This window comes from Blennius ocellaris (genome assembly GCF_963422515.1).
Source record: "Blennius ocellaris genome assembly, chromosome: 15".
Taxonomy (NCBI): Eukaryota; Metazoa; Chordata; class Actinopteri; order Blenniiformes; family Blenniidae; genus Blennius; species Blennius ocellaris.
In genome coordinates this window covers 3331122-3354370 of record NC_137664.1, presented here as the reverse complement: position 1 = coordinate 3354370, position 23249 = coordinate 3331122, and the positions used below count along the sequence as shown (strand labels likewise).

The window sequence follows — 23249 nt, the reverse complement described above, 5'->3', positions numbered from 1 at the left end:
TTTATTATACGATAAAGTTCCAGTATTGTTATTTTTTTGTCTTTATGCATTTTTTTTCTAAATGTAAATTCAGTGCTCATAGTTTATATTAAGTTAAATAGCGTTTAAATACGAACATTAAATGCTTTTTTTTTGGTATAATGTTCAAGTCAATCATGAAGTTTCTGACAATCAAAAATCATTTGTTGAATGAACACTGCAAAAGTTATTAATGCACGAGTTGCAAGACCACATGCAAAGTGATCGTCACGAACACAAAACTTCAATATAAAGTAAATGACTCCATATTGGCATTAATACCTGCAAGTGTGGAATAAATAGAAACCTCTTCATCGTTTACTCATTGAAAGAAGTTGATTAATCTATATAATATTAAGAAATACTGTACATTTTGCATTAAAAGAAGCAGAAAACATGATTTATGTGCATGCTTACAAAAAATAAATTCTTCAGTGTGTGTGTTCAAGCCCATCTTTCTCATTGCTTTCTATTTGTATACCAGATGCATCAGTCAGGTGCAGTGACTGGGAATCGGGGACGTTTTTGATTCACTGACGAGGTTGAATACAACATTTTTTTTATGCTTTTATCGGAAATACGACCAAGCTTGCCCGATGAGGGACCGATCACAGGATTTGGGTCAAAGGTCAGGAAGAACATGCAGAAATCAGTCCAAAGCCAGACTTGAACCAGAAGTCACTCTGATTGGTCAGGAGGAGTGTCAACCCCTGCAGCACTGTGCCTAACCAAAAGGCAAATAAAGGCATTAAATCACTGAAATGCACGTTTTAGATTGCGGAAGTTTCAGCTGGATAGAGGAAGGAATCGAGGAAAAAAACGTGAAAACTGTGCTCCAAACCAAGACTTTGACCCAAGGACATTGCTTTTGTTGTGGCTGGAGTGCAAACCACAACAACGTGCAGCTGAAACGAGAATTAAAGGACATTTAAAATAACTAATTAACCTGAAATGCATTTTTTGCGGGGGCATCAACCTTTAAGACTGATTGCAGTCTATTTCTCTGCAGAAAGAAGATTTACTCTTGATGCTAATGTCCTTTCTTGTTGCAGAACAGTTGATCCACCTTCAGTTCCCAGGAAAAAGGAGTGTATCACCTCCTTGGGGGGGAGGGTGGGAGAGAGAGAGAGAGGGGGGGGGGGGGGGGGGTGTTCACTTGTTTGCTGGCTCTCCTCCCAGCTCCGGGTTGCATCATGCTTGGGAACTTCGCTCCAATGAGGGACCTGCTTTGTGCTTTGTAGAGAGAGAGAGAGAGAGAGAGAGAGAGAGAGAGACGGTTGGGGAGCAAGGTTGCCACCAACAGGACGGGAATCAAACGGACCCAGAGAGCAAAGCAAAGCACGTCACCTGAAAGAAAGAAAGAAAAGAAAAGAAAGAAGGAAAGCAGGATTTCCCTCCTTGTGGCTCCCGGAAAATAACATTTTTTTTTTAATTCTTCCTCTTACAAAGAGCGTGTGCGGAAGGAAATCCTTACTTTTTTTTTTTTTTTTTTTTTTAATTGAACAAATCAAGACAGGAAGGGAAAAGGGAGGGGGGGTTGCGCACACGGTGCAGTGGCTGCGTCCTTCTCGAGGACGGGACCTCCGGAGCGTCACAATGGAGCGCGTTTCCAGCGCGAGCAGCCGCACAGCTGAGGAGGCGCGCCGCTGCCGCCGCCGTGCGCACGCATGGAGGCTGTAGCTCGCGTTGTTCGCAGTTGTTGTTATTGTTGTTGTTGTTGTTGTTGAATAATACCGCGATGCCCGCCAGGAACAGGTACAACCTGGTGGACGATGTGGCGGACTCCAGGCTGCCGCTGCACAACGAGGAGGCGTATCAGCACGGGATCTGCTTCCAAGCCAAGGTGAGAAAACGCACACACACACTCACACACACTCACACACACACAAAAAACCCCTCTCTTTGTTTTTTGTTTGCGTTGTTGTTGTTATTCCTCGGAGTGGCAGGTGCACTGGACCTCAGCTGGGATCAGTCGTGAAGTTTGAAGGCATGGCGGCTGAGCTGCACACATGTGTTTTTTGTTTTTTGTTTTTTTTTTAGAGCCTCTGCTGCTCCAGAACCTCTCTGGTCCATTTTAAGAAGCTCCGGGCTGTTTTCACGGTTTTTTTTTTTTTTTGGTTTTTTTTGTCAAGCCACTGAATTATTCATTTTTAGTGGAAACAACCTGGCAGTGCTTTGGAGACCTGATTTATTTTTTTTTAGGTGCAGAATTTTATTAGATTATTTTCTAGGAATCATCAAGTAAAGATTTAAAGTAAAAACCATTAGTGTTGATCAGATCAGAAACTCATTTGAATTCAGGCAGATTTCATGTTGAGTGGGAAATTATTGCCATGATCACTTAAAAGTTTTTGTTGTGAGTATATTTGAAGACAATTTCTTAATTTTTTTTTGTTGCAAAAACTGAACAATTACAACTACAGTCTCAACATTAAAGCAAATTTAATGAAAACTTCTGGTGCAAAATACAGTGACCCCTCCCCCCCTTAAAAAAAAAAACCCCAAAAACTTCTCTTATAGCACAATACATGATGCATGTTTTTACAAACGCACTGTGACAGCGCGGCTTTCAGGCCAGAGCAACTTTGCTATCTGTCACAGCAGCATCGCCGATATCGCAGCTCAAGTCTCGGTGTTGTGTAAGAATTCCGTTTAAAAAATTCATGTTTTCGTGCAAATTTTTACAATTTGCTTGTCGGTAATAGATGACAGCCACTCGCGGTCTATTTTTGGCCCCTCGGGCCTTATGTTTGGCTTCCCCTGACTTGGAAGCTTTTAATTTGTGACACATGCCAGTCAAGTCTTCATATATAGTCTGCAGATGGTCGTAACTGAATTTGTTTACATTTTAGTAGATGTACATGCATCTATATTTACACTGATGATAAATTAGATCCTACAATTGTATGTTTTAGTGAAATAGTTGTTTTGTTTTTTAACTTCAAGTTTGTTTGTTTTTTTTATCGGGCTTCTTCTGTCAAAAAGTCAAAATATAGAAAAACTACAGTTAGAAAACGTTTTCCCCACGCACTTATCTGTTTTTCAAAGAGTTCGTTGTGCTAAAATAACAGTTTTAAACCTAGTTTAGTTAAAACGATCAACAAATTCTTACATAGTAAGACTGAAAACAGCAAACGTTCAGCATATTGACGAAGCAGTTGCTGAAAAAAAGATGAATAAGTTCTGTATGCATATTTTTGGTGGTGTATTTAAGTCACTGTTACAAATAGAGAACTTTTTAATGGGCAGATCTGTTCCAAAACGTTGTGTTTAATGCTTTCTCAATATTGACACGTGGTTTCCCAAGAGGCACCTTTTTGTGCTGAAGTGAAACCAAAGCTCAGCAGTAAAAAGAGTGAAAACAAAGGAGTGTAACTGGGTCCAAAGTTCCAACACAAGTGTGTTTCTGGCTTTTATCTTAAAGCTTGTTAAGCTGAGTGCACATCTCTTCATTCCACACTGTCCTGTAATAAATTCATGGCATACAGTTGCCTCTTTTTTTTATAGTGTGGTCGTCCAGTTTTCTTTCATATAATAATTTAAAAAGGAAAATAAAACCTCAAGTAGAGTAAAAATGTAAGTGAGCTACAGCTGCCACATATAGTAACTCAGACACATAGACAGTGATTTTCAAAACAAGGAATTCAATCGCTAAATCCATACCTGAACCTGCATGAGATGGGGATTTACAAAACAAATCCAATTCCAACTAAGTAAACAACAAAATAAAGCCAGTATTTCTAATTGTGTGCCTTCAGAACATTTGCCGTAATCAAAATGAAAAGTAGCATCAAAGGAAGCTGGATCTCAGGAGCATCCTTAATTACACGTCCACGTACATAAATATATGCAAGAGGCAAAGAGCTCATTAATAAGGCATGGGTTTGTCCTGTTTGCTGCACGTTACACACTTTTCTGTCCTAAATACCTGCATCCTGAAGTGAAAATCTGCTCAAGGTGCCGATGCTTCACGCTGTCTTGCTGGCGGGGTGTATTTCTATGCAGCTTACAAAAGTTGAAGTGATTTCTTAAAAAAGATTTCTGCAGTTTATTGAGGTACTTAAGTCGACTCTGGTGCCTGATGTTTGGTTTTGTGTAGTTTAAATAGGCCTCGTGTTAAATGAATGTATAGGAGGGAAGTATGCATCAATAGTTAATGTCACTGGGTTTGTCTTTGTGATTATGCAAATTTAATTGAGTTGCTACTCTGTCATGGGATGATACCTGACTCTGATGCTTTTCGTGTGTGTGTGTGTGTGTGTGTGTGTGTGTGTGTGTGTGTGTGTGTGTGTGTGTGTGTGTGTGTGTGTGTGTGTGTGTGTGTGTGTGTGTGTGTGTGTGTGTGTGTGTGTGTGTGTGTGTGTGTGTGTGTGTGTGTGTGTGTGTGTGTGTGTGTGTGTGTGTGTGTGTATGTGTGTGCATGGCTGGTTACTGCAGTATGTGGGGAGTCTCGATGTGTCCAGGCCCAACAGTCGGATGGAGATCGTAGCAGCCATGAGGAGAATCCGGGTAAGACTAGAAACACGCTCAATCAACTACTTGTCTACTGACCTTACACCAACCTTCACCTCAAATTAAATCTTATCCTGAAAATGTATCAGCTTTGCACACGCAAGCCTCAGTTTCCATCAGTGTTTGTCCCTCGTGTCACTTAAGTCCATGTGCAGAATTGCACTTTGTCTGCATTGCAATTGGCTTTCATTCAGTTCTCGCGGAATACGTATCAATACCACCTTACCCCGAACGAGAACCTTTCCCTGTAAGAGGTTGCACATAAACGTAACAGTTGTTCATAAAATGCACGTGTTTAGAATTTGAGGCCCCCCGCAGTGAAGGTGAAACACATCTGCACACGCCTACATGCATGAATACACTCCTTTCTTGCCGATTCATTTCAAACCTCAGCCGTCACTATTTCTTACCTTAACTCAACCCGATCTCCGAATCGCCGTAATACCCCAACAGCAGTCATGCGCACGTTGTGTTTTCACCGCCACGGTTGAGCTTTCGAGCCTTCCGGGGACATTGCACTTGACTTTTAATTCATATCCTGCAGCTTTATGCGAACCTTAATTATTACTTCACAACCTGAAAGCTAACCGTAGTTAAACATGTCGTGACCTCAGAATGGAATCACTTATGCTTTGAGAACTGCGTTGTTTCAAACTGGTCCGTATAGATGTGTGTTGAATTAGTCTTGGGTACCCACAATGTAGGAAAAAAAACACGTCTTCACACAAAAACACACATGAATGTTCGGGAACCAGGGACAGAATCTTTCTCTAAAATCCTTTTATAAACATCGTGGACAAAGAGTGTGCAGCTGTCGGATGAATTCTTGTCGTGACGCATTCAGTGACACTTCGTGACTTCAGATCTTGCAAAGAAGCGCGGGAGGTGAAGTTTGTTACATTTTGTAGGAGATTGCTCTGATCCGTATAAATATATGTATATATGTGTATATACATATATATTTCAATTTTTTTGTGTGTGTGTGTGTGAGTTCAAGTACGCACTGTGTGTGTTGTATCTGCATATGTGTGTGTGTGTATGTGTGGTTGTAGCCGCCTTTGATTAAACTCAGCCTGTGGCTTATAATTTCCAGGTACTGCTGAGCTAATAGTTTATTAGCATTTGTCAAATCAGCCCTTTTTTTTTTTTTTTTTTTTTAATCGTCACAAGATTTATGTTTCGCTAATGTTCTCCTCGCCTTCTCCACTCCCTGTTGACTTTTTCACACTATCATGTCATATTAATCATAGCTTGTTTTTTTTTTCTTCTTCTTCTTCTTCTTCTTCTTCCTTCCAAACTGCTACATCAGTGATACTGTGGGTATCATGTAAGCAGTTTTTATCTCTTCTCCTTGCCTTCGGGGGCCGGCGGTTTCTTGAAGAAGCTACCACAGAGCTGAATCACACAGCCGGGGCGGTTCTGTAATCTAAGTGTGACTCAGTCGACTCGCTCAGTTCAAACACGACAAGGCTTTTAGCCCTGGCTGAGTAAATATGCGGCAAAGAATTGTGTGATTTCTTTCTTCTTCTGTTTTCTGAGCGACTAAAAAGCTATAGTGTGCTCTGAAAAATGCAAAATATTTCAACTTTTTTTTTTTTTTTTTTTTTTTAAAGCCATTTGGGGAAATCCTTCCATGTTTTTTTTATTTTTTCAGACTTTTAGTTTGTTTTAGGCTGCCGGAGTGTAAAAGATGGGGGTTTGCGTGTGTGTGTGAGAAATTAGAGGAATCCTTCCAGTGAGAAAGAGACTGAACAGATCTTCAAAAGTAGGTGTAAAGAACGGAGACAAAACTGAATTGTCGTCTGTGCGAGTGTGCAGACGTCTGCTATTTTCCTGCAGTTCCCAACACCGGCGAATCAATACGGTTGTTTGTAAAGTAAACATGATCACCGGGGTGATGCGCCACAGGCGGAGGCTTTTCAGCGTGAAACAGGAGCACACGCTGACTTTGATTGCGCCACGGAAAAAAAAGAAAAGAAACAAGACATCAGTCATGTGGAATAAATATCTTAGATTTGCTTGTTTTTACAGTAAAGTCAAGTCTTGATTTCCAAGCTCCTTCACAGCCTTTCTCCCTAATGCTTGTTCGCATATTGTCTACATGCACAAGCCCAAGAAAGCTTTGCCTTAATAATAAATGACTTTGTCTATTAATGGAGCAACTCTAAGCCTATTGTATGGAGGGATTGTGTTTGTGAATGGGCAATGAATAAAGCATAATGCTTCCGGGTTCAATCTCCTGTTGTGAATGTAAACATGGGAGTATGGTGGATAGAAAGGGTCAGTCTATGAAAAAAAACCCCATCTGATTTATTAATTTGTCAGATGTGCTTCAAGTAATCCCTGCTGACAGTGAAGAGATATTGCTATTTATACACCAGAGATATTACACTGACCGGCGGATGACTTATGGCTTAGTCTTTACTGTTTCTTCTCGTCTCTGGAGCTTTTAAAGCCCCAGAAACGTATGGATTTAGCCGGGAAGTGGTCACTGTAGGCACGAGGAGAAAGTGCATAATAATAATAATAAGAAGAAGAAATGAAATGTCAGGTTCAGTCGCTTTAAAGTTATTTATCAGTGCCTCCAGGTGGCCGTGGAGAAGGATCTGTTTGGTTTTGGTCAGAGATAAGGAAAATAGATGAAGGAAGTCCCACCATAGAGTAGACATTAACTGATGTTGGTTCACATGCAGCTTTTCAAGATTTCTGCTGTAATTTATTGTGCTTGTGCTCCTGCACACACAAGCAAAGATGGAGGTTCACGTGCAAAGAGGCAGCAGTGGAAATGCAATGGCAGTATCTCTTAGATTAGAGTAAATCTCACAGAATCTCCCATAAACCTCCAGCATGTTTCCACCAGTGGCGACAAGCTAGAACAAATGGTGTTTGATAAAGTTAGTTTGCTATGCGCCCTTAATTTGGACAAATTCCACTTAAATAGATTGGAATAATAATGCCACAGTTGTTTTTAGACATCTGATATAGATATAAATCCAGCTGAGATGCTAAATAATATATATCGGCACAGAAAAAAGTAGAAAGCGTCTTCCGTTTTTCATTTTATGCAAAAAAAAAAAAAAGTGTATTACTGAAATATCTCTTCATATGAAAATGCTTATCTTTGATTTTGAATATATATTGTGATGAAACTGATATTGCTTTTTTTTGGGGGGGGTGGAAAAGACAAATCAATTGAGCTATCTTGGAGAGTGACGTCAACGTGAAGTCTGTCTCGTAAAAAAAAAAAACCCCCAGTTCATCCGCTGCTTGTGCAGCTTTCAAACACGTACTGCATTCCTGCGACCAGCCGCGGTGCCTGAATGCAAACACTCGGGCGGTTCGTGCCAGGCGTGCACGTTTAGGCCCGTTTTGCCAAGTGCGATGTAATTAGCTTTGTTTGGCCGGAATGTTGACCGGGCCTTCCTGACCCCCCCCACCCCTCGCCTCCTCCTTCCGTCTCTTTTCACACAAGCAGAGGCCTCCCGTTTAATTCAAACCGAGGGACTGCGATGGCGGAGTTGAGCGTGATTAAAGAAGAGTGAGGAATGAAGACTTTGGGAGGAAGTCCCGGGATGGAAGCGAGGGGTGGCTGGCAGAGCCGCAGTCGTTTTCAAACTCCCCCGGCTAATCTCTTTAGTCTCAGTCGATGTGAGAAAAACAGGGGCAAACATGAGACGAGCAGAGTCGGAGGGGGAGAGAGAGAGAGAGAGAGAGAGAGAGAGAGAGAGGGGAGGGGGATCATCTCCTGAATAAACGGCGAGTCTGGCAGGGGAGCTGTGCTCGTTCTGTCCGGCCTTCAGCCGGGTTTACCAACTCTGCAGCACCTGCTGCTCCGCTGCGAGGGAGTGAAAAGACGCAGTTTTGTATCCCGCCGATCCTTTCAGGGTGGGCTTTTTTTTTTTTCTTCACTGTGTGTGTGTGTGTGTGTGCGTGTGTCTGTGTGTGTGTGCGTGCGTGTGCGTGACACTCTCCCATTATGGCTCACTGGACCTACTGTGTTGGTTTTTAAGAAATCTTTTCATTCAGTTTGACCAGTGGCATAGAAAGACCGGTTGGCAAATCTGTGTGTGTGTGTGTGTGTGTGTGTGTGTGTGTGTGTGTGTGTGTGTGTGTGTGTGTGTGTGTGTGTGTGTGTGTGTGTGTGTGTGTGTGTGTGTGTGTGTGTGTGTGTGTGTGTGTGTGTGTGTGTGTGTGTGTGTGTGTGTGTGTGTGCGCGCGCGCGCGAGCCCCCGTGCCTTCGTAGTAGTAAGACCTTTCGCACCCAGTCGACCTCCACCATCGATTAACGAGGCCGCACAACAAAAGGCCGGTGTCGCCGCGTCCGCACGGAGAGATGGGGCGTCTTCCACGCCTCGCCGCCTCACAAAAGGGACGTGCGTATGTCCTGGAATGTACCCGGGACATGTGCCGTCTCCGGGAGGCCGCCGTCTCTCAAGTTGAAGGCTATTCTCCTCCCCGACCCTATGTTTCTATCACTATCCCCACCTCCCCCCCTCCCTCTCTCCCTCCCTCTCTCCCTCCCTCTCTCCCTCCCTCTCTCCCTCCTCTCTCTCCTCCTGCTGTTTTCTTTCCATCCCCTCACTCTAACCAAAATAGACCGTCTCGATTTAGCCCATCTCTGGCTATCTACTCAGTGCTGACAGGAATAGATTTTAGGCTGAGGGCAAGCTATGCATGCTTCCCTTTGAATTTTGATCAGCTCTAATGGGATTTTAAGCTTCCCTCAGATGTCCGTCAGGATCCAGCTTCCTCAGATTTCCACACCTTTCTTTGGTTCTCTCTCTCTCTCTCTCTCTCTCTCTCTCTCTCTCTCTCTCTCTCTCTCTCCCTCCCTGTCTGGAGCATCTCCTGGGCAGAGCATCGTCTGCCACGCCGGCGACAGGGACACATCGCATTTTTTAAATTTAGTTTTTTTTTTTTGGGGGGGGGGGGGGGGGGGGGCAGGGGTAGTTACCGTTTCAGATCCCCGAGCCGCTCTTCGGAGAGCTTACTCGACTGTCATGACTCAGTCAGAAGCAGATGTTTGGCTGTCGAGGGAGATGCGGCGGTGCGACAGTCACTCCCGACCTGTCACGGCAGAAATTTCTACTCAACTCGAGTTTTTTTTTTTGTTTTTTTTTTTGTCTATATCAACTGAGAGTCGACCGCAATGCCCGGAAAAGATATTTGGCATCGGTAGAGAAGATTCTGCAGAATTATCTCATCCCACAGGTGCATGTTCTTTTCCATACATGCAGAGGTTTTTTTGGTTTTTTTTTTAAACCAACAAGTATTTAACAGAAATCCACCAGACACACAATACCAGACTTTTCTGCTCTTTTGTCCATGCTTCAGACTTGACACAGCGTTGGCACTTTATGTAATGATTATATAAAAAAAACAACAACCTGAAAAGAAGTAAATATTGGCTGATAAAAATGGGCTTTGCATCTTGCAGCTTCTCAGAGATTTTGTCAACAATTGGCAGAAAGAACTGCCAAATCTTCAAATGCCACCAGGGCGCCAGCCACCGCGAAAGCACGTGGTCGTGTTTCTTAACCAGCCCGCGCATTCATCCCCCCAACCGTCGGCCATTTGTGCGTCACTGTGGCAGGTGTCCGGATCTATTCGACAGCGTCCAAAAAAACAAAACAATCGCCCTCGACTGGGGGACAAGCGGGATGTCCTGCTTTCAGTTCTTGTCCTTCCTACATTAATAATAAATGGTCGTATTTTGGCAGCTGCCCACGACAAATGTTTATCCGTGCCCGAAGGCTTGCGGAACGCACACACACAAAACAAGCCCAGATGAGCGATAAACACCGCTTATGACTATGCATGAGTGTGAACGGGAGAGCAGTTTAGACCTGCAGGAGAATCCCAGGCTGCACTGAAACCCACGGCGATCAAACAATATGTCCAACCGAACGCGATCCAGAGCCCAACAGGCCGTAAATATTATGATATTTCCATAACAATTACTGCACGTCCTAGATATTCATAGAAGAAAGGAGGGTGCAGCTTAACTCCAGGGGGTGGGTGGGGGGGGGTTGCAGATCTTTGGCACAGTGGGGGCAGTTGTGTGTGTTACGCTGTATTTAGGGAGGCATGACCCACAACGGCGGAGGCCATTGTTTTCACTTTGTGTTCATGCTCGTAGCTTAATGGCAGATGTACAAGAGCATAGATAAGTGACCTATATGTGTAGTGGATTAGACGTGATCGCAGCTTTGAAAGGAAGAAGTTCGCCTTTGTTTATCTAAACCCGGAGAGAACGGCGGTCCCGATTCACTTTGGCTCCAGAATGATTTACAAAATCGTGTCCCGTTTAATATTCAACTTTCAACCAACGGCACTTGGTTTAGGTCTCAATTTACATGACGTTACGTTTACGTTTTAAATAAATACGTCTCCACGAAAACAGCGGAAAAAAACAATGTAGTTTTCATGTTTGGCCACTAGTGGATTTGGTTTTTTTTTGTGTTTTTTTTAGAATGAAACAACACACACATTTTCAAAAAAATTCCACCTTGGAAGTCGTTTTCAAAAAGTTTTCAGTGGCTCCGAGCAGCGCTCTTCTGTGAATCGACCTTAAAAACACAAAGCAAGTTGTCGTGTGACCAAAGCTGTTTTTTTATCTCCTCTTTTACCGTTTCAACAAACATCATTTATTGATCCCTCGAGATGTTTGTTTCGAACGAGTGAGGTAAAACAAGTGAAAGTATATTAAGTATAAGTATATAAAAAAAAACACCATTGCGTCTATGATTTAAAATCCTCGAAGGACAAAGAAACTCCTTTTCTCTATTCCAAAATTATATTTATGCTTGATTGCACAAAGTTTCTGTATTAATGCAGTTGTGATCGTCAAACACACAATCGGATAATTTTGCAGTCATGCGGAGGAAATTAAAAAAAAACAATCACGCACCAAAAGTTATGTAACACTTAGTAATGTTCTGACTTTTTGTCGCTGTGAATTTTCTGCCTCGTCCTTTTACTTTACCGCCGGTGCGTGGGCTGTGGATGTGCTGAGGGGACAGCCGGTCTTCGCTCACATGGATGGACAGACAGGTGGTGAGTGGACACCGGCTCCACTACCGGCATCGTGTCGCACGCACACGCAAACACACGAGTTTCTGTCTTTCATGATGGGCCCCGAGGCAGCGCCGTCAGTCCGGTGTCTCTCTGTCTCTCTCTCTCTCTCTCTCTCTCTCTCTCTCTCTCTCTCGTTCAGCTAACACAAGCTCCCTCCCCCCTGGGAAAACATCACTAAAGCTATAAACTCCGTTGTGCCGCAGAGCCCGGGGGCACATTTTGTTCCTAGACTGTCTCTGACCAATTTTCACTGGGCAGCTTCGGCACGTCCAGCCGGGTCAGTTTCTGTGTTTTTGTCAAACTTTTTATTTTTTTGCACCCAGCCTTTCAATCAATGAGTCTATAGGCAAACTAATTTTATTTTATTTTGTTTTGTTTTGTGTTGTGTTGTGTTGTGTTGTGTTGTGTTGTGCTGTGCTGTGCTGTGCTGTGCTGTGCTGTGCTGTGCTGTGCTGTGCTATGCTATGCTATGCTATGTTATGTTATGTTATGTTATGTTTTTTAATTAAATTAAATGTTATTTTATTTATTTGTTTATTTATTTATTATACAACAAATAGTTGACAAAAATCACATCTGTTTCATTAAAGTTTAAGCTTTCCGTTGCTTTGAGGTGTGAAAAGTCTCTTAGCGCACAACAATATGTGGGGTAATCGTCACATAAATCTGCAACTACAACACAACACATACACACCAAATGAGCAGGTGAATTCAGTAAACAAATGGGTTCTTATTTTTTACAATAAGTGATATGAATTCTCATCCCAATTATTGGAAAAAAGGCGTTTTCACTACTTTAGTTGTGTCAAACCACGTTACAAAAACGATGCGTTTCCACTTGAAATGTCATTTAAATAGGGCTTGAATCAAAGCCGCCCCAGAAGTCTCTATATATATTTTATTTGCATAAAATTGAAAGTTAAGTGCACCATGGATCGATATGATATGAATCTCAATAACGGGAACTTCCTCAACCAATCCTAACTTTTCATATAAGCATAATGATGCCCAAAGTTAAAAGTAATACATGTCTTTGCTGAGTATATTTGAAAATGCCCAGACGTTCAAGCTTCCCACTGCAGTTGTGCGTTCTTCACGGTAAAAGTTTCGGTGAGCACATGACAAGAACATCCTGAACGCCGCCGCCAACCTGCTGCAGCTAATCTCCTGTGCAAACACGACCCAGAGTCAACAAACCAGGAGCGGCAAAAGCCCCAACGCATGTCGACGTGCGTGTATTTCTGGCTCGTGAGCCGCTGTCACGAGAAAGTGTCGGTATTTAAAGCACTCATAGTTCCGGCTCCGGTAGTTATTTAAGGTTTTCAGGAGCCGTGTGTTTATCCGCAAAATGAAAAAAAAAAAAAAAAGTGCAGCGTTAATGAATAAACACTCGACCGGCTACGATTTCAATGGTAATGTCGACATCCAAGGCACGCCAAGGAAATGAAATCAACCAATTAGTGAGTCTCGGGTGTCGCCTGTTTCTAGTCTGCATGCAAATCCGAGTAACTGCAGGCTGTAATTTTATATTTGGAGACTCAATATTAGATTTAAGTTGAAGCCTGCCGGGGAGCTTCTGCCGCCAACCGTTCACCTCGACACGTCCATAGTCCGCCTCCGTCGTTTATAACAGTGTTTTTCAACCTTTTTCGAGCCAAGGCACACTTTTTTCTTTGGAAAAATCTGGAGTCACACCACCACCACCCAAAAATGTTAAAATGTGAAACTCTGTAGCCTATATTAACAATATAAAGTCATTCACATCAATGCTTTGTCAACAGGAATCACATAAATACAGAAAAAAAGTATTTCCCAATTTCTTTTTTTAATTTTGACTCCCTCAGTGTGAAACCTGGACCTGATGGATGAAGAGCTGAGATCCTGGTTCACATTCTTCCTTTTCAAAAACTTCTCCATCACTGTTACTGACACAGTACTTTGATACAAGATGGTAACAGGAGGTGGAGATTAACCAGACTGACGTCTTTCAGTTTCGATTTCACTGGCAAAGTTTTGTGCTGCCATCTTTTGGCGAAGAGTATTTATACATGATTACTCTGCAACACACTGTCGGCTGTGAGAGCAAATGTTTTTTAGGAAAAAAATGTGAAATTGGATAATTTCCCACGGCGCACCTGACTAGATCTCGCGGAAACACCAGTGTGCCGCGGCACAGTGGTTGAAAAACACTGGTCTATAAGACCTGCCCCCCCCCCCTGCAATAATGGAATAAAAACACATTCCGAAATGACTTAAGTCATCAGTATTGAGCCATTGTAACAGTTTCCACTCATCTAATAAGTTATCACATCATTGAAGTAGCATTAAGAAGAAACTTTGAAAACCCAATAATTACAGTTAAGATTGTTTATAATATTAAACAAGGCATTTCTGGAAAATCAACATTCTTTGTTTTTGCAGGTTTTGTGCAGTTTTGTTAACAAAAATTGGTGTAGTGGTTAAATTTACCACATTAGTGGCTAAAATACCCAAGCTATTACATCATTAGATGGTTACCACATTATTGGCCATTGTTACAATAGTTCAAAAGACTTTGCCACTGAAGTATTATTATATTATTTAAATTTAAAATGCTTACACTTCATTGTGTGATTGTCTTTTAGTGTTGAGATTTGTTTTCCAAAACTGCTTTTCCGTTGCGGTTCTCACCAGCAACACTTTGCAAATGGTGCCGTTTGTGCAAATTATGTTGTTTTTAGCCTTTTTTTTATTTCTTGTTTGTGGCCATTAGGGTGTTGATGAATTAGAGTATCATTCTAATTAGGTAACTTCACTTTTTTTTTTTTTTTTTTTTGTAAATTAAACTTTTCCCTCACGCTTGAGTCGGCAGAAAGCGAGTGACGTTATGTGACTCAACTTGATGAAATAGAATTCCTTCCATTGATGTTTGTAACGGTTGTAATTTGTCTCTTCCGCTCTTTCCTTTTCTTTGTTTTTGCCCCCCCCCACCTTGAATTTAGGGCTCAAAAAGAATGTGGTCCAGTTGACCCCACCGACCTGACAAATCCGCCGCGTTTGTCCGACTGCTTTAGTTTCCAGCGTGATGAATGACACTGCTGCGCTCTCACTTTCATTCTCGCCATTATTATCCCCCGAGCTCTGAACCGAACACATTTCGTCAGGCTGATCCTCAAAAGTCGCTTTGGCGACAGTTTTCTCCCGCTGAGGCGCGTCTTCCTCAACTCGTCATCGGAGTTCAGCCAGGGATGAACTTACCGATTATCCCAGTACATATGAAGGAATTGCATATATTTATTTTATTTTATTCTATTTTATTTATTGCTCAGGTCATGCTTTGATTCATGTTTGCACATTAAGCCCCACATTTCACCAGACATGCGTCGTTCTTCACATGACTTAAAAATAAACATGTGTCAGGTTTGTAAGTTGCGTCTTCCTGCCCCGGAGCTTTTCTTTCTTTCTCTCTCTCTCTCTCTCTCTCTCTCTCTCTCTCTCTCTCTCTCTCTCTTTCTCTTTCTCTCTCTCAGCATGAGTAGGCAGATGAACCGGGGCCTATTGTATTATGGTATCGCTTGTTGGATAATGATTGAGGAAAGTGCTGCAGGCTCCCGAGCTGGCAGAGAGGCTGCCCTACTTCTAAATGTGATTTAGAATTGTGTGCATTTGTGTGTGCATTTGTGTGTGTGTGTGTGTGTGTGTGTGCGCACTAGCATTCATCTCACTCCTCTCATCTTCTTCCAGCATGCCACATAGAGAGCCTCAAGGTCTCCTTTTCCCAGTCCTATCGTTCGACTTACCCGCACTCTGATTCTCTTCTTGTAACGCCGTCGCGTCTCTCTTTCATCGTATCTACCTTTGCTCTCTGCCCCCCCCCCCCCCCCCTACACCCACCGCACCCACCGCACCCCCCCACTGTCTCAGGTCTGTGTTGGTTGAAACACGCAGGAAGCAGTCGGAGGTTTTAAAAGCTGTAAGTCGACGTTAAATCGCTGCTGACATCCCCGATGTCAAAACCTCCATTAACCAGTTATCTCCAGTGTACTTTTGAAGCTTCCTGCCGAGCGCTCGGCACCACTTGAGAGTCTTTAATGTTGAAAAAAAAAATATATATATATATCATGTTTCCACGTATGGAATTAGAGCAGCGGAGGCACAGTGTGCTAGTGGCTCGCACTGCCGCGTCACAGTAACATGACATGGCAGATATAAATCCGCGGAAAGAAAATTCGCTCGAATTCCTTCAAATGCATTTGAACGCATCTGTGTGACTCATAGAACTACGAACCAATCAGAGGCCGCCTTTCAAAACGTCATTTGCCACATGGTGCGAGTTGACCAATCACGTTGCTCGTTACTGGGCGTAGCACAAACTGGAAGTCAGTCGTGCGTTGTCTTCTCGAGCTGATAATTTGCTATATTTTGGCAAAATTTTAGGTAAAATTATACGGTGAGAAGTAGTGATGGCCTGTTTTAGAGACTTTGAGCCGCTAATTTTAGTTTTTCGGCCATCTTTTCCGGGAAATGAACGTCCAAATGACTGCTGGACGGCTCGCTGCCTAAAACGAAGTATTATGGTGAATTAAACATTCCATTGCTTGCCATCGGAGCGTGAATCGTTTTTCTTTGCGATTTTCCCTGCGATGATGGACTGTTGAAAATGTCGCTGAAATGCAGAGACGAGATCAAGTAAAGACTGGGAACTTTTTCACATACGTATACGATTACCACATTTTTCCTCACGTTTTGATGTGCTTTTTTTGTATATGTGCTCCCGATTGGGTAAAAATTTGACGGCAAAGATGGAAGATTTAAAAAAACACAAAAAAAAAAAAGGATGCCTAGAATTCAACATAGAATGAACATTATAGCTGGAGTTTTTGTCTCAAATTTCTATCCATACATACATTTAAATATAATAATTCCACGTGTGTGCAGTGGACTTTGATTTACCCCCCCCCGCACAAAATAGAGTAATTAGAGTGTAATTACAACTGACAACTGGTGGCGACCTCCCTTGACCTCACCTCATCCAAAAGGCATCATCTATTCTGAACCTTTGGCTTTTTGTTCCTGATAAAATATTATTAATTGATTTACTGCAATTAGAGCTGAACTTCTACTGGAACAATCGCTGCCTATATGAAAGACACTTCTTATCCGAGATTCTTCTGTCGCGGCCCTTCATGGTACTTTTATGTGCACGCAAAGGCAACATGTCCTGAATGACTGAGATTTTTTTTTCAAAGTGGTTTTAGGGCATCATTTTGTTCAGAATTGGTTCATATTTCAGTTTGGATGGTGAAGTGAGTTCAAAGTGGCCAATAGCAGGTTTTATCTCGTCTCGCCAGATTCGCTCGTTGACATAGCTCCATGTTTCTAAAACAAACTAAACCCATACGCTCATCCAGTGCGTACGTCTCTCCGTGGTGGATTCGGTGCAGATTTGATCCAGAAACATGTCGCTGCCCTTCGCCTTCATCTGTTTGGCGGCGCAACGATCATCGCTCTGCGAAGTGACGGATAAACGGTTTTCAATCTTGTTTGATTCACTTATGTTTTTTTTGGTTTGTTAATTTTGTGATCTGCAGTGAACGTTTGCCGCTTCATTGTTATCTCCCATCAACTCATCAGGGCAGAGGAACTGAATGAATCATGAGGGAGGAGACGGGCCCATCAGCCGTCTCATCATATGCACTAGAGGCATTTGCATATTTTTGGAACTTCCTGAGCTTTTTTTCATGTTTTCCTTTGAATAGTTCCATCCCTGCTGGATTTCAGTTTAATCTTTGCCTTCTGACGAGATCTGGTTTCTCACTTTTTACTGTGTTTGCGGGTGTTTTGATGAGCCCCGAGCCTCTTTGCTGTTTATCTCATGTTGAAATCACCTTTTTCTTCAGGTACATCAGACAAGTGCAGCAAGTTGTCAGACTCATCCTGGTTTCATTATCCCGGCGGTGATCGTCCCAGCAGTTCAGGCCTCTACATTTCAAAAGTTTTACTCGGCTGTCTTCTGTTTAAAAACAAGCCAAACATCAAGTTACAAGGTTATGTGGTTTTTATACATCAATTCTGTCCAGGAAAAAAACAAAACATATTCATACTTGCCTGTTTTTCCTCCTTCCTCATTCCGCCAGAAAGCCGGTGCTCTGTTAAAAAGACAACCCGTGTTATTCACTGCCTGTCTGTGGTCATAATGTATAGGCTCATCAGTGTATATGTGCATATTTTTCTCAATACCACTGAATGTTGCAGCTTTGGAATTCTGCTGTGTTTCCTCAAGAAACACTACAGGATGAATGAATTTTCCACTCAATAACTTTTAATTTAAAACAGCTATTGACAGACATTGTCTGAAAATAGTTGAAAACCTAAAAGTGTGTCTAAAAGTCTGGACAGGTCACCGTCTCGGGAAATCAGTTCCAACATTGAGAATTTTTTCAAATTCAACATTTCATTTGAACTCAATTAACAAGATCAATGCAGATGAACCCTGTGCAAGACTCAAACACATCATATGGTTTTTAAGTTATCCAGTTGTTTTTTTTTATGGATGAAGTTCAACTTTCAATATTATTCTATTTACAAAAAATGTAAAATGGGTTTTTTGACATTCTGTGATAATCTGGTATTTATATTTAAATATGTCTTTTTAAATCTTGCTTTAGTTTTCTGTGTTATCTTGTTCTAATTAATTTTCTATTTGAACTAAAACATTGAATTCCTTATTCTTTTTAGTCGCAATTAAATTTGTTTTAAGTGTTTTTTTTTTTTTAAATTGATTATTAAATGTCATCATAGTTCTCAAAGGGGGGGGGGTCTTTTTCCATATTAGCAGAGGAGACGAGTGACAAGCCTGGACTTGAACCAGGGTTGTTTTCAGTGCGAGTGATAACAACACGCCTCATTTAAACGACATAAACAGCGATTCACGGGAGCGGAAGGTAAACTTCTGCTTGCCGGAGGAAAACATTGGAGACGTCACAGCTCAACCTGTGGCACTGCCCCTCTGCTGCAGCTCCTCTTGGGGAAATCAGGCTCCTGCAGTGTGGGCGGAGCCTGATCTCATTTCATCATTTCAAACGCAACCGTCACGCCTCAATAGCTCTCAGCCTGTGTAGAAATCGTGATAAAACTGTAAAACTATTAGAAGTGTGATTTAAAAAAAAAAAAAAAGTGCCATAAACACACAAATGCACAAAATAAAGAGAGTTTTGCTCCACAATTGGGGGATACCGTCATATCTGGCAACGCTAGTCAGCGCATGAGGCTCCACTTTCAAATGAGAATGAGGGGGGGAAAAAAAGAGTACGACTTTTTAACATTTTGTCGGAGCTGCTTCCTCCGGCGCTTCTCCGTGACGTCGGTCACACGTCAATGGCGAAGCCTTCGCATGCGGAACAATCTCAGAATTGGCACCACATACGAACGAGGGCCTGGGTCTGGTGTGGGAAAAAAAAAAATCTGACAAACCAGACGGGATACGAGTCACTTGTCAGTGAAAAAAAAAAATCAGAATTGCAGTGTGAACAAGGCCCAAGCCTTCCGCCCCGGATGGGGCTCTCTGCCGCTCGTCACCACAGAGAGTGTTCGATTCCGAATGAGTGTATTTGATGGCTTCGAATCTGCTTGCGGTGTTTTAACTAATGGAGGGTCCCACGGTCCTCCGGGGGGGGGGACACAGAAGTCCAGGTCCGATCTCTTGCCTCTGTGGTTGTTTCACTGCAGGGCTGGTCGCGCGTGTCGTTTGATGTGTGGAAGGAAGCGGTGGGGAAAGGGCAGGAACGCAGCAGCAGGAGTTGACCGTCATCAGTCGGCGCCGTGCGGCGGCGGCACACTTTTGCCCGACCTTCTGTCTGTCAGACAAATCGGTGCCGGTGTGTCGCGAGGCTGCATGACGACCTGTCTCACTCCTGCCAGACATACAGATTTAAGCCACTCCTTGTTTGAGCTTTGTGAGATCCCTCTCTCACAGACACACACACACACACACACACACACACACACACACACACACACACACACACACACACACACACACACTTACTTAAAGCCTCTTTTCAAGGGGCTTTTTTTTTTGTTTTTTGTCGGGGCACGTTTGCATGCAAGTCGCACAGATGGCGCCCCTGATTCACTCCCCTCGCCCCCCCCCCCCCCCCCCCCACCCCCGAAAAAAACAGGGTGAGCATGTGGCTAAAGCGTTGACCTCCAACCTGCCACTGTTTTATTAATGGTTCATCACCTACTTTATCATCGCTGCCTTTGTCTGCCGCGGCGCCCGCCTTTTGTTTTCCCAGAGGCGGAAGAGAAGTGACGATTCTCACTCGACTGGCGGCTCAATGACAAGTCAAAGTACAAAACAACACGGCCAAATTATTAATTTAGATGCATTTTTTATAATTTCAAGGTGAAAAACAGGCAGTTTGATTGCATTGAACTTTTTCTGCTTTGCTTTTTGCCACTTTGCCACTGTTGTTGCATCCTGCAGGAAATGATGCAAAAGAACAAGTGAAAATAGAGAAGACATTATTAAATAACCTTTCAACTGTTTTTAACTGAATTTATACAGCAGTTACAACAGAAGTCAAGCCACTCCCAAGTTAGGTCAGTGGATTCTGCATAAATTATATATGTGTATTAAATGTGTCATTTTGTGTGTTCATTACTAGTTGACAAACTGTGTGAATAATTGCAATTCATTAAATTCGGATTGGTATTTATTTTTTATATAATTTCGCACAACTCGTGAAACTAAACTGTGCAAACAAAGGAATGGTTCCATAGCTTTGCCTGATGCAAGTCAATTCCCTTGTTTGGATTGTTTATTCTCTATAATTACATTCTTATTCTTTATTAAACAATTTTTATATCATTAAGATGACAAAATAAGGCATTGTAAGTCTGACTTCCAATCCTTTTTTTGGTTGAATTTCACACTAAACAGCCCATTTGAAGTTGTTTTCTTTAAAGAGGCTGTAATTCAAATAAATATAAGACATTATTGTATGACTGTCAAGCCACTTAAATGTTGACTTGACTCCTGTGTAACTTTCAATAACAAGCTTGTCGCCGCTCGTTAAACTGGCCGGGGGTCAGAGTTTAGTCCTGTAAACCTTGAAATGACTGTTTGTACAGTTTAGGGGTGATCAGCATTGTTTGCAGTCGGTGCTTGAGGGGATTTTGAAGCCCGTGATCTGACAGCGTCGGTCCCAGTAATCCTATTAGACTGCTGCTTTGCTTGACGACTGCGTCGGTCAGAGGCATCGGCCGCTGCGTCGACCTCCTCCTGCAGAACGCTGCGCTGCCGCCGCCACGATATTCCCATCCTTCAGTCCACCAGTGCATTTCTTTCTTCTTTCTTTTTTTTTTGTGTGTGTGTTTTTTTTTGGGTACAGAGCAGTCTCTACCTCAAAGGACCTTTTCTTTATCCTAATGTCTGCCGGTGGCTAAATCAGTCGGTAATGATGTCCTGACAGCCTCTCTGGCCCGAGCCAGTGAAGCACTCCAGAAATGAAATGCAACAGTTTTTAAAGCCGCGGCAGCGGCGGCGTGCGTCACTGCCGCAGACCGTCGCTGGCAGGTCCAATTATCCGCCACATCGGGACGGCCACTCCTGCGACGATCATTCTCATGGCAAATTAGTCTTCCAGTCACAATTAGGTTTTAACGATTTACAATTTCTAATGTATGGATCACTTTAACTGGGGGTCTGGGAATGAATGTTGAAGGCGCTGCCTTTCGTCTGTTTTGTTGTGTGTCTGCTGCCAGACGTGAAGGAATGAATGGTTTATTTTGGTTACACTGACAGTGCAAAAATGGAATTTTGTGCATTCCCTTTATAGTTCATTAAAGTTCTCACACACTTTTTTTCCCACTTTTTCTGTAGGTGAAATGGGTCTCGGCTGATACCAAGGCTTATTTTTGCCTTTCACTTAAAAATCCATAAAGTTATCCGGGATGCAAGAGAAAAAAAAAAACTGGGAAAGAAATCAAACATAACAGAAGTATAATATATAATATAATAACAAAGAAGAGAAAAACTAAAACTTCCTCTTAAGTTACTTGTCCTAATCATTTTTGATTGGTACCATTTATTATTTTACATTTCAATGGTTTTAAGTTGAAACCTCTTGATTTTAAGTGACATTAAATTAAAGCTTTCAATAATCGAGCTACTGTGGGTTAAGAGATCCAGTCTGTTGACGAGTGAGTCGGGATCACCGATTCTACAACAACAACAACAACCGGTTCCCAGTGTTTCAATTCCCTGGAATCTTTTTTGCCCAACTTGCAAAACGATATCGATTCCAGTCTGCGCAAATGACGTCGAGTAGCTTACACAAGCTACGCAAAGCCATTGACCAGTGCAGCCAAAATGGCCGCCAAGCGGCACTAACGCGCAAAGCGTTTGGTTCCGTTCCAGCAGAAAGGACGACAACAGGGCAACTTGCAATAGTTGGAAAGGGAATATTTCATCAAAGGTAGGAAATGCAGCCAATTTTTCAGAAACATTTGCACACTGGGCATGCCATAACTTTGAATTCAATGATCTCAAACCGCCTCAGCAGCAGCGTTAGCGCGTCTTCTGCTATTAATGCAGCCCGAGTCTCTTTCAGTTTCTCACGTCACGTCATGTTATGCTCCCTTATGCAGCCAAATAGATATTCAGATATCCCTCCTCCCGAATGCAACACCTCCATTTCTTCATTTCCTCAGTTCTTCCAGGTGCCTGGACACGCCTGATTAATTCCTTTTTAACAACATGTTGAAGCTCATCTGAGCTTTCCGGCCTCAAACTCCGGTGCGATGCGGATCCGGCGATACCACTTTGGGCGCGGGCGTTCTGCCGGCAACCTCGCCGCCTCCCGCACACCTCCTGCCCTGCTTGTCATTGAGCGCCAGCGTTTGGCATGCTCAGGTTGTTCTTTTGTGTTTCCTCCGCCGTCCCATGTGACCGAGCCTGAGTAGCTGCCGTCAGGCTGGCTGTCCTTTCTCTCGGCGTGTCAGAGGCTCGCTCAAGCGTGGGTCCATTCCCACTCGAAGGGCGCCAACGCTGGAGGAGAAGCACGCACACACACACACACACACACACACACACACACACACACACACACTTCAAGTCGCTGTCGGCTCCTCTTCAAAGGTTCCACCCAGCCGACACTGCTTGCTTTCGATTCGGGGCAAGGTTTTCCACCCTGACCTTGCCACTTCAATTCCAGGCGAGAGAACGTTACGACGATCAATCACGGCGAGCTTGTGATGCCCGTCTGCGCCCTCCCGACTTCACGGGCCCCGATTCTTTCTGCGCCTCGGCGTCGGACGTATTAAAAACCAAACCGTGATTGATCAATTCCGCCCGTCTGCCGCTATAAACAGACTTGCAGGAGTAAGTAATGGAAGTCATTTGTCTGGGGAAAAGTCTCAGCTGCAGCCCTCGCATGGAGCCCATGTGGCGCCGGTGCCGGCTTGTCACACAAATATAGACGTAAACATCCAGATTGTCTTTATAAGACACAGGTTTGGTCGTTAACGGCCCCGGGTTGTTTTCGCAGTGGGTTTCCAGTCATGTGTGAAACCTCGGTGCCATGGAGAAGTCCCCATTAGGCAGAACGTTGAGCGGGTTGTTTCCTGTTAGTGCCCGCCGTCCCTCAGGAGACGACTGC

General features: G+C 43.1%; 1 protein-coding gene across 1 annotated transcript in view; it reads left to right on the top strand.

The window, feature by feature from the left end:
• The first annotated feature begins 1570 nt into the window (after nucleotides 1-1570).
• The window catches only part of LOC308140523 (uncharacterized protein), a 57074-nt gene continuing 35395 nt past the window's right edge, over nucleotides 1571-23249 (top strand). The window contains exons 1-2 of the mRNA XM_080510340.1: nucleotides 1571-1861; nucleotides 4456-4527. Coding sequence (XP_080366466.1) covers nucleotides 1757-1861; nucleotides 4456-4527 — 177 coding nt within the window. The 5' untranslated portion in view covers nucleotides 1571-1756. The remainder of the gene's footprint in view (nucleotides 1862-4455; nucleotides 4528-23249) is intronic.